Source organism: Corythoichthys intestinalis, chromosome 13, assembly GCF_030265065.1.
Source record: "Corythoichthys intestinalis isolate RoL2023-P3 chromosome 13, ASM3026506v1, whole genome shotgun sequence".
NCBI classification, from domain to species: Eukaryota; Metazoa; Chordata; class Actinopteri; order Syngnathiformes; family Syngnathidae; genus Corythoichthys; species Corythoichthys intestinalis.
In genome coordinates this window covers 22,763,178-22,779,487 of record NC_080407.1, presented here as the reverse complement: position 1 = coordinate 22,779,487, position 16,310 = coordinate 22,763,178, and the positions used below count along the sequence as shown (strand labels likewise).

The 16,310-nt window shown below is 40.7% G+C and overlaps 1 protein-coding gene across 1 annotated transcript; it reads right to left on the bottom strand.

The window, feature by feature from the left end:
• Positions 1-3,214: 3,214 nt before the first annotated feature.
• LOC130928041 (gastrula zinc finger protein XlCGF57.1-like) lies at positions 3,215-14,360 on the bottom strand. The gene is made up of 3 exons (XM_057854237.1): positions 13,926-14,360; positions 11,404-11,802; positions 3,215-6,047 (listed from the first exon to the last, which is right to left on the bottom strand). Exons 1-3 carry the CDS (start codon positions 13,930-13,932, stop codon positions 4,498-4,500), a joined length of 1,956 nt encoding a protein of 651 aa, XP_057710220.1. The 5' UTR covers positions 13,933-14,360; the 3' UTR covers positions 3,215-4,497.
• Between the last annotated feature and the right edge of the window lie 1,950 nt (positions 14,361-16,310).

Here is a 16,310-nt window from a genome sequence, read left to right as displayed (position 1 = left end):
TTCCCGTTCGCCCGTAAACGGCAATTTTCCGAAAAATAAAAAAAGTTTCAAAATGTATCTAGTCCTACAATTTTTGACCAAATCACATAATTTGGGCATCAAAAATTCCGGGACGGTGAGGGGCATAAAAGTTGTATACAGAATTTGGCAAAAATTTACGGTTCCCCGGAAATTTGCCAAAAACTTTCCTATTCATTTTGAATGGGAAAAAAATGCGCGCTTCACAGCCCGAACCGTTAGACCGATCGGCACCGTTCAAGTATCGGCACGACCGGAATTTTCGCGTGAAACAGGAAACTTTACAAATGGCCCCGAAAATTTTTCCGTTCGTCCGTAAACGGCAATTTTCCGTGAAAAAAAAAAGTCTAGTCCTACAATTTTTGACCAAATCACATAATTTGGGCATCAAAAACTCCGGGACGGTGAGGGGCATAAAAGTTGTATACAGAATTTGGAAAAAAATTACGCTTCCTCGGAAATTTGCCAAAAACTATCCCATTCATTTCGAATGGGAAAAGTCCCATTCACTTCCAATGGGATTTCCAATGGAATTTACATTGCATTGATGCCATTGACGGCCATGCATGTCGAATCTACTGATGCCAATGTACTTGGATTCAATTGACTATATGGATGTCGATGCCATTGACTGCCATGGACGTCCAAAATTTTTCCCATTCATTTTCAATGGGGAAAAAACAAAATTACCCCAAATCAACAGAAAATGACCAGATATCAATAGGACGTGTCCCCCAAACTTCCCCAATTCCATTGACGCTTATGAAGGGTGCCGCCATTGACTTACATGGACGTCCAAAATTTTTCCCATTCATTTTCAATGGGGAAAAAACTACATTTCTCCAAATCAACAGAAAATGACCAGATATCAATAGGACGTATATCCCAAACGTCCCCAATTCCATTGACGCTTATGGGGGGTGCTGCCATTGACGTCCATGGACGTCCAAAATTTTACCCATTCATTTTCAATGGGAAATTTTTTTTTTCCCCAAATCAACAGAAAATGACTAGATATCAATAGGACCTGTCCCCCAAATGTCCCCGATTGCATTGCTGCTTATGGAGGGTGATGCCATTGACGTCCAGGGACGTCCAAACTTCCCATTAATTTCCAATGGCATTTCTTCATGTTTGTTCATTCTTTTGATGCCAATGTACTTGGATTCCATTGACGCTTATGTAAGTTGATACCATTGATGTCCATGGACGTCCAAAATTTTTCCCATTCATTTTCAATGGGAATTTTTTTTTTTTTCCCCAAATCAACAGAAAATGACTAGATATCAATAGGACGTTTCCCCCAAATGTGCCCGATTGCATTGCTGCTTATGGAGGGTGATGCCATTGACGTCCATGGACGTCCAAACTTCCCATTAATTTCCAATGGCATTTCTTCATGTTTGTTCATTCTATTGATGCCAATGTACTTGGATTCCATTGACGCTTATGTAAGTTGATACCATTGACGTCCATGTACGTCCAAAATTTTTCCCATTCATTTTCAATGGGATTTTTTTTTTTTTCCCAAATCAACAGAAAATGACTAGATATCATTAGGACGTGTCCCCCAAATGTCCCCGATTGCATTGCCGCTTATGGAGGGTGATGCCATTGACGTTCATGGACGTCCAAACTTCCCATTCATTTCCAATGGCATTTCTTCATGTTTGTTCATTTTATTGATGCCAATGTACTTGGATTCCATTGACGCTTATGTAAGTTGATACCATTGACGTCCATGGACGTCCAAAATTTTTCCCATTCATTTTCAATGGGAATTTTTTTTTTTTTTCCAAATCAACAGAAAATGACTAGATATCAATAGGACGTGTCCCCCAAACTTCCCCGATTCCATTAACAATTATGGAGGGTGCTGCCATTGACGGACATGGACGTCCAATTCTCCCAATCTTTTCTAATGGCTTTAACTTTGTTTAGTGCCAATGACTGGCATTATGGTCCATTCTATTGATAGGCCTGAGTGGGGCTAATTTTTTATTAATATTCTGTCCGAACAAGCTTAACAAGAGGCAAACAGACAGCGGCGTGCACCAATCAGCGACGGGCAGACGTGCCGTTAGCAAAGCGACGAGGGCAGGACGAGGGACTTGCGCGCGGAAGTAAACATACGAGGAGAACGGAGTTTATTCAACATGGCTAGCGCGAGACAGACTGTTGTCATTTACTCGTGTCCATGTGTTTTAGCTCATTTAAAACTGAATTTACCGCGGATTGGAACATATTCTCGGCTTTCCCGTTCGCCATCCGTGTTGTTGTAGAGACGACTTTCGGCGCGCAAGAGTGACGTTGCTCGTGACGAACACGTCACGCAAATAAACAAATCTGATTTGTCGATTGATTTTGTACCTACTCGAGAGGCTGTGTCCCACTTTTCTCTCAGTGTTTGAAAAATACAGGGAGAACAGTCTGGCCGTGCCAGGCAAACACTCAGTTGCCTTGACATTTTTCCGAGTAAGGCCAACGACGTCATGCATCAAGAGAGATCATGCATCAAGAGAGACAATAGCTAATTAATATGCTCACTCGCCACCCTGTGGTCTGGGGTGTTAATTGCAACCTGTCAAAATGACGGATGGACTTCAGTTTTTTCCGTCACCGTTTTAAAAACCGGTCAACGACGGAAAATATTTGGTTAACGCGACCCCTGGTGGCAGTATACACGCATGCCGAATAGTTTACATGATACTACTAGGCTACTATATAGACAGCGTTCTAATTAACCGAGTGTTCTGGTATTGGAAATAAAAGTGCCTGTGTATTATTATGCAAATCCCCGCAGCTAGATGGCGCAATGACACACAAACACATTTGAAAACTAAAAGGTCCAATAAAGCTCGGTTTAACACCCCATTTTCACAACACTAAAATAAATTGCACACGAATAAACAACAACAAATATTATGGCTACAAAACATATCCTGCCTATTTGAAGACACCAATGATAGATTTCCTTTCTGGACTCCACAGTCTAGATCAGCGGTGGGCATTACGTCGATCGCAACGCTAGTGTGGGTAGCTCGCAGCATCAAAAAAAGAAAAATAAAAAACTTTTTTTTTTTTAAAATGTACATAGTTAACATAATTAACTGTCTATTTTTTATTTATATTTTTTAAAATGTACACAGTTATTTGTGTTTTGTGAGCAACATAACCTCATATGTTGCTCACAAAGCATAATTACTGTAACTGTACATTTAATTTTTTTTCTTTTTTTTAGTTCACCCTCCTCTCTTAAGGTAGATCGCGGGAGGTTGTCTCATTTAAAAGTAGATCTTGGAGCAAAAAACTTTGAGCACCCCTGGTCTAGATCCTCAACTAACTTTTCCCCACTGAGCACTAATATAGAACTATCATCATAAAAATGTTCATTTTCAATCTCCAATTGAATTTTAGAAAATTTCACCGTTTTTGTAGAGTGAAAATTCATTTTTGCGCCATGGTAACGTTTATCCCCACACACAAAAATCATTTGTGAGCCAGAATAGATTTTTTTTATAATCAGTATTTTTGCAATATTGAACAATATATTCTAATTTCCCATATAAATTTCATGATAGTGTTTTGAATGATTTGTAATTTTTGGAATTTGGGGTCTGCGGTTTCAAATATTAAATGTGAAAACTGTAGTTTGAAAGGGAGAGTATGATATAAATAATGTCACTGAACTTTGTAATGAAACTGCGAACCGTATTATATGGATCCAATACAGATGAGGATGTTTGTGAAGAATTTATTTCAAAAAAAACATGGCAACTGTTTCATGGCAACAGTGAACTTTTCCATTCCAATTATTCAATGAGACCACTGTAGGTGTCAGGTGGCGACCATGTTATTAAAAGAAAACAAAATTTTCAACACAAAACATATATAATCTGCAAGTTAAATACAGAAATGATTCTGTGTGTTTTATTTATTTAGATATTTATTTTTAAAAAAGAAGATGAGATCCCATAACTTGACTTGCTGCAAGGGGAAAAAAAAACAATTCTTGTAGTAAGAACACGACTTTACTGTCAGTCCTTTTTTCTTCTTTATTTTTGTTTATTTGTCTCTCATACTCTGTCAATCACGAGTAGTAATAGTAATTGAAAAAAATACATATATATATTTACATTAACCCCCACACAAAACTCATTTGTGAGTCAGTTTTTTATTTTCTTTTTTTTTTTTTGCAATATTGAACAATGTATTCTAAATGTCCATATTTATTTAATGACAAGATCTATGAATGATTTTGAGTTTTTGGAATTTGGGGTCTGCGGTTTCAAATATTAAATGTGAAAAGTGTAGTTTGAATAGGAGATTATGATATAAATGATGCCAGTCGGCGAGAGAACCAAAGGAAAGACGTTGATGGCCAGAAAAGGTAAAACACGAAATGGCAAAGTCCAAACACAAATGCAATCACAAAAATAAAGTGTACCATGAATACGAACGTCACCCGCCAACCCTAACCTAACCTAAAGGTTTTTCGCCAGTGTGGGTTCTTATGTGTTTTTGTAAGTCAATCTTTGCAGCGAAACCTCGACCACAAACTGAGCAGGAAAAAGGTTTTTTGCCAGTGTGGATTCTTGTGTGTTGTTTTAAGGTGGACTTTCGACCGAATCTTTGACCACAAACCGAGCATGGAAAAGGTTTTTCGCCAGTGTGGGTTCTTGTGTGTTTTTTTAAGGTGGTCTTGTCACTGAATCTTTTATCACAAACTGGGCAGGAAAAAGGTTTTTCGCCAGTGTGGGTTCTCGTGTGTTCGTTTAAGTGTTCCTTTCGAGCGAAACCTTGACCACAAACTGAGCAGGAAAAAGGTTTTTCGCCAGTGTGGGTTCTTGTGTGTATTTTTAACTGTTGCTTCTGAGCGAATTGACGAGCACAAACTGGGCAGGAAAAAGGTTTTTCGCCAGTGTGTGTTCTTATGTGTCGTTGTAAGTGCTGCTTCTGAGCGAATCTTCGTTCACAAACTGAGCAGGAAAAAGCTTTTTCACCAGTGTGGGTTTTTGTGTGTTTTGTTAAGTCTCCCGACTGAACAAAACATTTTCCACAAACTGAGCAGGAGAAAGGTTTTTCCCCAGTGTGGGTTCTTGTGTGTTTTGTTAAGTCTCCCGCTTGAACAAAACCTTTTCCACAAACTGAGCAGGAAAAAGGCTTTTCACCAGTGTGGGTTTTTGTGTGTGTTGTCAAGTCTCCCGCTTGAACAAAACCTTTTCCACAAACTGAGCAGGAAAAAGGCTTTTCACCAGTATGGGTTCTTATGTGTCGTTGTAAGTGTTGCTTCAGAGTGAATCTTTGATCACAAACTGAGCAGGAAAAAGGTTTTTCACCAGTGTGGGTTCTTGTGTGTTTTGTTAAGTCTCCCGCTTCAACAAAACCTTTTCCACAAACTGAGCATGCAAAAGGTTTTTCCCCAGTGTGGCTTCTTGTGTGATGTTTTAAACGTTGCTTCCAAGCAAATCTTTGATCACAAACCAAGCAGAAAAAAGGTTTTTCGCCAGTGTGGGTTCTTGTGTGTTGTTTTAGGTTTCCCACCGAAACAAAACCTTTTCCACAAACTGAGCAGGAAAAAGGCTTTTCACCAGTGTGGCTCCTCATATGCATCCGACAATTATACTTATTAGCAAAGGTTTTCCCACACTGAGAGCATTTGCAGAGTTTGTCGTCACCGTGAGATGTCTTATGGCCATCATCATTGTAAGGTGAGTGTGACGTGGCGGCATCTCTGTCTGATGGAGCGATGAAAATGTCTGCTTGCAATCCTTCTGTTGAGCTGCTGCCGCTTGGACGCTCCGCCCCTCTGCCGGCCTCATTCAGACCATCTTCACTCTTCAAAGGATCACCAGTCCACCTGGTAATACGCTCCTCCTCCTCTTTACCATATGGCAGCGCCTCCTCCTCCTTTTTGATTGGAAGTTGCTTCTGTTGACAGGGCTTTGGCTCCTCTTTGATTTGGGGGAGCGCAACATCCTCTTTTATGCCAGGAGATTCTGGCTCAGCACCAAGATATTTTCTGAAACCTGCAAGACACAAGAAAACCAATGATATATTTTATGGACCACCACTGTTTCATCGGCCAATCTTTTCTTTGTGCAAAACATGGAAAGGATGAGAACAGTGATCCCTCACGACTTCGTGGTTCACGTTGCGCGGATTCAGTGCATTGCAGAGTTTAAAAAAATATTCATCAAAAAATAAAAGTGAAAAAATACACGTCACTTCATTTTGAGACACAAGAGACATTGTTTCGCATAGAGATGCGACCGAAAATTCGGTGTCCAATGTTATAATTGTTGTCATAATTTTGTCCACGAATGATCAATGATGCGATAAGAACAATTATCCAATCTCATCTACGTCCCATCTACGTCGTGCAGAATCAATTTTAGGAGATTCCGTTGGTTAAACTGACTTCATTTCACAGTTTTAACTTTGTCAACACTTTGCTAATTTCAACCGCAACTCATGTTTTTTTTTTTTCTAAACCGGAAGTTCGAGGCAGACACTGTCCAAGATGGCGTTGTCCGTATTTCGCTCAGGAAACTTGTCTATAGTTTTTTGTGTGTGTAAATATTGGCTGCAGGAATTCCGGACCAGGACCCTGACCAATACTATAAAAGAAAAAATTGACAAACACTTCAAGCACTGTCAAAATATCCAAAAATTTAAATTGTTGTATAATGGTCTGGTCACAATGTAATGACATTTACTGACAATTTTTGACGCTGTTCTTAGAGAATTGGTTTATATATATTGAGAATTATTATTCACCAACCAACTCTGTTGGTCTAGTTGGTTGTCTATTGGTTTAGTTGTTTTTGTGTTCTTTTTAATTTCTTTCCTGTCTCTTCATTGTGTGGATTTAAAGTCAAAGGACAGGAGTATCCCACGAAATAAGACTGCTGGACGATGAGATCAGGGGTGGGATTAAATTAGTTTTTCTTCTTCCCACTCCCTGTTGAGCGCAAATAATTTTTCTGAGTGTTATGTACTCATATGTTTACTTGAATGCAATTATGTAGCCTTTTCTGGTTAGTTTTAACATATACCATTTGGTGTCATAAAAGTAAGCCAAGTTATCTTAGTCCTTTGAACACAAAGGTGTAACATGATCCCCCTTAGTCTACTCAAGTCTTTGATAATCCAATAAGGGGAAGTCACAAAAGACCCCCAGAACAGTTGACCAATGCAGGCATGCAAACTGGCTAGGGGTGAAAAAGGTGACAAAGTAACATGGACACACAGCATGCGCGGAAAAGTGCATTTCATAGTGCAACCAGAGACCTCTCGAATTAAACACAGTACATAATAATTTAACATATACAAGTCTAAATCTCTCATCCTGAAATCAGAACATATAAGACGCATTAAGTAGCAAATTATACAAAATCTAAATTATAAAATACACAGCATGTCCCATTTGCATTAAGCAGAGAACAGCTGTACAGCATAAAATACGAATTTACAGGTACAGTATAAATTCTATTCACTTAACTATTATGTGATAGATAGATAGATAGATAGATAGATAGATAGATAGATAGATAGATAGATAGATAGATAGATAGATAGATAGATAGATAGATAGATAGATAGATAGATAGATAGATAGATAGATAGATAGATAGATAGATAGATAGATAGATAGATAGATAGATAGAAAAAAATTACAAGTCTTCAAAAGCATCAACTGTAGTGATCATAACTTTATTTACATTCAACCAAATCAATTAGTCCCATGGTCCTTAACTTCGATTGATAGGGCATCTTACTGGATAAACAGAAGTACACCTGTAGGCTGTTTTATGAACGGGGGTGTGTACGAACAGCAAGGGAATGGGGGTACTTTCAAATGCGACCTGTAGCGGAGCTCTCCGGTTTGATAAACTCTCGATGGCTAAACAAATTAAATGACCTCCACAACAAGGCAAAACTCTTCCCTTTCTGTAATTATCGGAGAGTAGAGGGGCCTTAGATAACTCGTTGTCAAAAATAACTGGTGACCATTCAGAACTTTACTAACAAAGCCCTAAACATGACTTGTATGGAAGGCACTAGTTCTCACCCAAGTTACCTCATTGCTCATGATTTTTTTTCTTTTATCGTTAACAAGCCCTTTACAAAGGGGCCTTAAGTAACTCATCACATCCCAACTGACGTTCGTTAACTTTACTAGCCTAGCCCTGTGTGAAAGGCGCTAGTTAGCCCCTCCGCTATCTCGAGTAACTGCGTTCTACGAGGCGGTGAAATATCGAGGACTATCTGAGGTCAGTTATCAAGAAATTAAGTGAATACTTGTGTTATAGACAGGGGTGCACATAATTTTTTTGCCCAGGTTCTCAGAGGAGGACCTGGAGATGTGACTTGGTCCTCATTGAGCTTGAGATCCGACCCGCCTGATGCGATAAATTTATGACAAGCTTTACTTAGAGCCAATTAACTTTAGTTAATTATATTAACAATTAATGCTTGATTAACATCAACTGGCACAACAAAATTGCCATTACTTTGAAGTGAAATGTAAAGAAATAAAAAGCACCAATTCAAAATAAAGGGCATTATGCGGCTCCCACATTAACTCCAACCCTTTTTAAAAGTGGGATGTCCTCCTCATAAGACCTTATTGAACGTGCATGTTTAGCTTTGTAAAATGTGAGCAAAAACACGTTTGTCAGTGCATGTCGATGTTCATTACCTTTATTCCGCCACTTGTCCATAGGGCGAGCGGGGTCCTGTTTGACATCGATAGTTTGCTTAATTGCCACATCCTCTCTATTTTTTTCGTGCTTTTCAAAGTTTGGATGGCTGAAATTCTTTGACCCTACATAAAATGCGCTGCTCTAAAGGCCCAAGTACACCGCATGCGTGATCGTTGCGTTTCCGGTCCGACTCCGGTAAAAAATGGCGCCGGATTATTGGCACATTATCGCGCGCGATCACGCGAGAGCTCACGGGGGAGGGTTCGAGGTTGGCGGACCGCAGCCGTGCAGCCGGTATGATTTGCCTGTTTTTGACGGACTGCGTGGCACGCAGGCAACACTGAACCGGACCGGAACCGCAACGATCACGCATGCAGTGTACTTGGGCCTTTATCGGCGACATTGGGATTTTCACAGCACATTTTGTACCGCATTTCCGTGCGAGCATCATTTGCTTCTAGCCATGGTACCTCCTACTTTTCAGCAAAAGTCCTTTTTTTCGGTAGCTCCAGTGACGTCTCTGTCGTCTGTCTGTCTTTTGTGGGGGAACACGGAAATAATTACTCAGTGTGGCCTGCCTCTTTGACATTTTAAGAAGTTATTTTCTCGTGTCCGCCGCAAATACGGTGGTCAGCCATCGGTACGCAAAAGCGTATGGAAGTCGTTGAGGGCCAGCGCGTTTGTCTACGTCCGGTACGCATGCGCGGATGCGGACCACGTATGTGCACCCCTGGTTAAAGACATTATTACAAGCGCAGGAATTGATCGAACGACACAATTGAATGGTTTATGAAGACTATTATAGGCCATCAATCAAACTTTTAGCTTTAAGAAGTTAACCATTTTTGACATTAATCCCTTACCTTGCCGCAATTTCCAACGGGTCCGGGCGAGAAGCTGGGATGGAGAGGGGTTTCGGCTTCCTCATTGCTGATTGGTGATAACTGTGCTCAATCATTTGTTGTCACGAGAAGAGAGTGGCGGTGAGTGTAGTTTTAAGCAAGGACTACGGATTTGAAGTTAACGGTTTCACTCGCTCGTTGACATGACCCCCACACACCCATTTTTTTCTCCTCGGATCTACGTGATTCAGAAGAATGACCAATTTTGATTTCAAAACCGCGAAATTTCGCCGAAAGGTGGCAAGTTTGCATGCCTGCCAATGGTTTGAATGATTAATGTTAACGCCCACTAGATTGTAAAATGTGAGGTATATAATGGAGTCGGATTGTGAAATGTGTGTGACTCATTCATTAAAACTTGTGTTTTTTGTTCTACCGCACCATGAGACTCTCAGTATTTGTGTGTCGACTACATTTTTATGAAAGCCTCCAGAAGAGAAAACGAATGCGCAACGTTGTACGAGGTCGAGAGCCAACGCCAACATGAGTTATATTGTATTTCGGTTTCTTTGTGCATGCTTGAAATAAAAAGCTTTATCATCATCAAAAGGATATTTTGATGAGAGCATATCAATAACCTTTTGGGCTACACAGTATCACAATATATTGGCTTTTTAATATATTTTCACTAGAGGTGCACGATAATTATCGGTCCGATAATAGGAATTATGACATCATCCCAATAAATCCGATAACATGATTAATAGGCCCGATAGACAGACATTACCTAAATTAATGGCTATGTTAGAGGAATATGGCAGGCTATTGGGATATAAAATGAACATACATAAAACACAAGCCCTGACATTTAACTATGATCCTCCACCACATGTTAAAATAATGTATGACTGGAACTCAGAGGCGGGTTCAAAGACATGACTAATTTATTGGGCGGCGGTCTGCAATAACGTCAGTCTGGGGGGGACATGGACCGCAGACAGTTTCAACCCCCGAGTATGAGTTGAAGTGCATGATGATGACAATGGCTTCCCTGTGCATTACCTCAAGAAGCCTCAATAAATACGGCAGAGATGAAGACGTTGGTATCATCCGAGGAGGGCCACCTCATTTCTACAGATGGGTAGTCCTTACTCCTGCTAACTATGAAATTACAAAGTGTGGGGAACTCCCTCTTCAAGGTGTAGTTGTTTATTCTATTAGTTTCCCTAATTTAAAAAAAAAAACCTTCCCCTGCTCCAAAATTGCCAAATTATCTCCCTTTTGTTGATTTTAATAAATTTTCTGTTGCAAAACGTGACTTGAAGTGTGTATGATTTAATATGGACAAGTACGGGTGTCCTAAACTTGTTTTTAGAATGAGACACTCAATTTTTAGCTCACATGATTTCATCTACTTTTACGGTGTCGAAAATGCCCTCCTGCTCAGAAAAAAAAAAAAAGATATTTTAAAGTTTCCAGTGATGAACCAGACATGCATGTTGACATTTTTTAAATATGGTCGAATTGGGGGTCTCAGAACGGAATTTCAAGCCACCTGAGTGTTTTCTGTCATGTGCTCGTCTTTCACACAATCATGGTGCACACGCTTGTTTTGCAGACGATCGTGTTATTCCGTTTCATAAGTTTACACATAGATGTAATGCACCTTAAACTCGCGTTGATGTGCCGATGTCATAATTCGTCAAACAACAAGGATTGGACACACTGTTGCATAATGACTAAACGGATTGAATGAATGTCACCAAATGACAGTTGTGGTTTCTTCTTCATACAGAGCTCCACATTCCCCTCAAGGTGAGTAACGTAATACTCACAGGGCAGCGAGTGTGATGTGAAGTCGTCACTCTCTGATGGTCGAGCAATGAGGTTGTCTGCTTGGGACCCTTCTTTTGAACTGCTACTGCCATTCGGAGGCTCCGTCCAACTGCTGGCTTCACTCGGACCTCCATCTTCACCCTTTAAGGGCTCACTAGTCCACTTGGGGATGTTCACCACCTCCACTTTAACATATGGAGGGTCCACCTCCTCCTTTTTGAGGGGATGAGGTTGCTGCTCTTCCTTAATGTGGGGGTTCTGCAGTCTAATGAAGTACTCCTCCTGCTCCTCTTTAATGTGGACAAATTCTTCCTCCACCTTTTTGATGTATGGCGACTCTTCCGCTTCTTCCATGGGAGCAGACTCCAGGCGTTCAGGACGATGCGCTTGACTGACATCTGCAAGACCAAGACCATAATCACACATGGGCCAAATTTTATGTCTTCATTAGCCATAATCTGTCCCCCCAAAAATTAACTGTAAACTGTAAACCTCTGTGACGATTTTGTATTTATTCTTATCTTGTTGTCATCCACTACGACACAATGTAATAGAGCCGTCCCGACTAGTTGAAGTTGTTGACATAGTCGATGAAGTAAATGACAATGACAAGCATCATATCCCGTCGACGGATAAAGGCGAGTTAAAAAAAAAAAAAAAAATACATGTGTGGAAAGTTGAGAAAGGCGGATGCTCGGGATGCAAGCAGAGAAAGCGGCTTAAAGCCAAAAAAGCAGACCACAGTGGCCAAAGTGTGGACTTAATTCAATGGACAAAAGGAGGGTGTCACTGTCGTGTGCAGGGTTACCAGGGTCACCATTTCGCTATTTTGTCACACCCCTACTTCACATCCAAGAAAGAATCATGATTCTAGCTTCAGCCTTCTAGTGAATTTTGACCATTATTATCTGGTCTTTGCCTTTTTGGCAAAGCCAGATAATGTTATTCTGCAACTTTATTATCTGGGTCCCAGCTAGTGTTCTTCTCTTTTTTTAAAAAATGGGAATCCTTCGGCGCGCCACGCAGCCCGAACCGCTTGACCGATCGGCACCGTTCAAGTATCGACACGTCCGGACTTTTCGCACGACGATGGCTTTTTTTCAAACGGACCTGAAAAAATTTTCGTTGCGCTGTAAATGGCAATTTTCCGGAAAAAAAAGCAATTTTCAAAATGTATCTAGTCCTACAATTTTTGACCAAATCACAAAAGTTGGGCATCAAAAATTCCGGGACGCTTATGAAGGGTGCTGCCATTGACGGCCATGGACGTCCAAATTTCCCATTCATTTCTAATGGGATTTACTGTGTTTATTGCCACTGACGGACATGTTATTCCATTCTACTGGCCCCAATGTACTTGGATTCCATTGACGGCTATGTAAGTTGATGCCATTGACTGCCATGGACGTCCAAAAATGTTCCCATTCATTTTTCAATGGCAAAAAAAAAAAATTCCCAAAATCAACAGGAAACGACAAGATATCAATGGGACGTCTCCCCCGAACTTCGATTCTTTTGACGCTTATGGAGGGTGCTGCCATTGACAGCCATGGACGTCCAAATTTCCCATTCATTTCTAATGGCATTTACTTTGTTTAATGCCATTGACGGGCATGTTTGTCCATTCTATTGATAGCCCTGGGCGGGGCTAAGATCTGCATCTCCACACGGCAAAGACCAGAAGTACTTTCTCCAGAAATTGTTTTTAATCGTTGTACAATTTCTTTGTTCGGTTTTGCAGATATTTGCTCCAGTGTTATAAATTCAGCCATTACTTCGTGTTAATATATTTTTTTTATTTTTCCAATTGAGCAACATTGTTTTGTTTATTAGCGATTGTTAAAGTCGCCAGTAGCAGACGGGCCTGATTACATGAAATATTCAGATCACCGAGCAGAGCAAGATTAGGAGACAATGGAATCCCGCAGTTCGAAAAGGATGAGAGTTCCTTCATTACCTGCAGCCAGACCTGTTGTACAGTTTCACACTGCCAAATAGCATGCAAATATGTATCTGAAGTATTCTCCTGACAGTTTGAACCAAGGGCGTAGGTTTGCATAGGGACGGTAGAGACGTAACGCTTCCAACTTTTCAGCAAAAAGTCTACATGCGGGTTATGTGTTAATACCGTCCCTACCAATGATGAAACCATACCTATGCCTTTGGTTTGGACACTTATTGGATTGGCAAAAGTCCATTTTTGTACGCATCAAATTGAGTTTTATGCTATCTATGCAGTATTTTAAATTGGATAAACTGCAGATTGCTGTTCGTAGTCATTGTAGATGTATTGTTACAGACGTGTCCCAGCAACTATTAATGGATGTTAGCGAGTGTTACTGAAATGTCGTTACTCCATTTTTCGATTGGTAAATGTGTTGAATTGTAACATGAGAATATTTTAAGTGATTTACATCACATTCAAATTAGTAAGAGACGATAAAAAAAACAACCGGATAAACATTCGAATGGTAAAGTATAGCATTTGCGAGACAATTGAGTCATAAGTCAACTTACTCACCTGACATTTTGGGACTTAACGATTGCTTGCTCGGCGATGTGTTTATCCCAGGCGCGTTGTTTCTCTTTGTTAGCTGCTAAACTAGGCTAGGCTAACCTTAGCAGGCCTCAAAGTTCCAAAGTGCATCCAAACGACTCGAAGCAGAAGCGAGACTGAACGGATTGTTGTCCAAAAATATCTGACACCTTTCAGTCCATTTACAATTAAATTACGTCGTGGAGGTCGGTGGATTGTTTTCAAAGCACGACTTTTCCAAAGCAATCGAGCAGCAACTCCAGCAGATCCTCATGACGCGCACGTATACGACACCGCTTGCTTTTTTCTTTTTTTAGTACTTTTCATTGTCCAACGTGAAACAGACAGTAAAGCCTGAGTTATACTCCTGCGTTGCGGTGACGGCGAAGTGATTACGGCGTCAATGAGCATTCGATAGTTCTGCGGTGAGGGAGCGCGTTGCTCTGTAATTCACCGCCAAGCCACTAGAGGGGTGTAGCGTTATGTTTGTACGGTTTTGGGGCATGCTTGTTGACTTCCGCTAGTCTTTTTGACAAGCTAGTTTAACGGAGAAAAAATAAACAATGCAAGATGGAACGCTTGAATGTAAATATTCTGCTCATCAACATTGAATAAATGTTGTTCATACAAATGTTGAGGGGCAGCCGATGCAGAAGACGGTTTCGAGGCGGTCTGGACGACTTTTGATGCCGCACAGAGAGTTAGACTCGGGTGCAGACTAGGCTTGCCACCTGTCCCTTGAAATACGGAATCGTTCCGTATTTGGGAATTAAAAGTTGCATTCTGTATTGAATCAATACGGAACGCAGTTTATTCCGTATTTCACAATTGTCCCATGGGGCGACCCCGCGGCTCCGATGGCGGGGAGGGGCGCGCGCCGGTACGTCCAACCCATGCATGTCTGTCACACACAAAACACACCTGCACTCATGAGTGAACAGTACTGAGCCAACAATAATGAACAAAAAGGGCAGGAGATATTAAAGACAGCACGATAGTTATCTGCCTTCCCGCTGCTGTCTGCCCTGTACTGCGCTCCACTTCCGGGTTCATCGCCTAGTTACCTCGCTCGCTCTGCTCAATGCATCGCCCCGCACGTTTTCAAAACAAAGATGTCTTCAACACCAGACGCTCAGGACACCCCACCTCATCCTCAAAAGAGGAAACGTCTCCAAAAAATAGACTGGAGTGGAAAGTAGGTAACCCGTGGCTAGATAGTCACTGATGATGATCATAAAGCGAAGTGCAAGGCAGGTAGGAAAGTTTTTGCAGTGTCTCACGGAGGTATAAAACAGCATGTTGCAGGGGACCTCCACAAACGAAGTATAAGAAGTATAAGAGCCTTCATCACAATTCTTTGTACCTGAAGCATCCCTCGAGCTTGATTTGGTATGTTATTATGCTCTTGTATATGGATAACATATATGCTATATTTATATTTACCTTCATACATCTTGCATTGATAGGAGCATAGCTAGGCTATTTCAGTTGCTACTATGGTTGATTATTTTCAGGAATGTTGATTTTTTTTTTTTTTTTTGAAACATGCCTTTATTATCAATCAATATGGAATGAATTTATGTACCCATAAAGAACATCTTATTTTGTTATGCTATCTAATGCTCCTCATTTGGAATTATTCCTAATAGATTAACAGCAAATAAATGCTGAATAAATGGTCCTACTGCGAATATATACTATCTATTGATTGATTAATAGTGATACCAAAATTAAAGCAATAATCTGACATCATGCCACTCCTACCCTCTAAATTACTGCAGCTAAGGTGACACAGGTATACCACACAGTGAAACGTGGCCAGAGCTACAACTGTGCTGACTGTGGACACAGGCTCAATCGGAAGATTTGTATGTGATTCCAAAATGCTGAAGAAAATGACTTTGGGGAGAACAAAGCAAGACGCACTGTTGAAATAAGTCCTGGGTCCAAAGGCAGTGGGTGATTTGCTCAAGATCTTAACGTCACTCATCCCATTCTCCATACAGAGCGATGCCTCGAGTAAATTGAGCAGGAAGATGTTTCACCTTGCTGTCCAGAGTCTGGGGTCACCAACAAAATGCTTGACTTCATAGAGAATGCAGACGAGTCAGCTGCTGGAATTGTAACTCTCCTGGAACATTCCCTTAAGAAGTCTGGCTTGTCAATGGATCACGTGACAGGATTCAGTGCTGACAACACAAATGTTAATTACGATATTCACAACTTCATTTTCACTAACTTGCAGAAAAAAACGAAACAATCTGCTGCAAGGAAACTGCCATGCCCACATAGTGCTCAATACAGTTTTTTCATCTAAAAATATATACATTTCTACGCATCTTAGGAGGTTTTGGGGATGGCCCTTTTTTC

Excerpts from the sequence above, each read along its gene's own strand:
- LOC130928041 (XM_057854237.1), bottom strand. Across the intron at positions 6,048-11,403 it reads CACATCACACTCGCTGCCCT|GTTTCAGAAAATATCTTGGT; the intron begins GTGAGTATTACG and ends TGTGTCTTGCAG.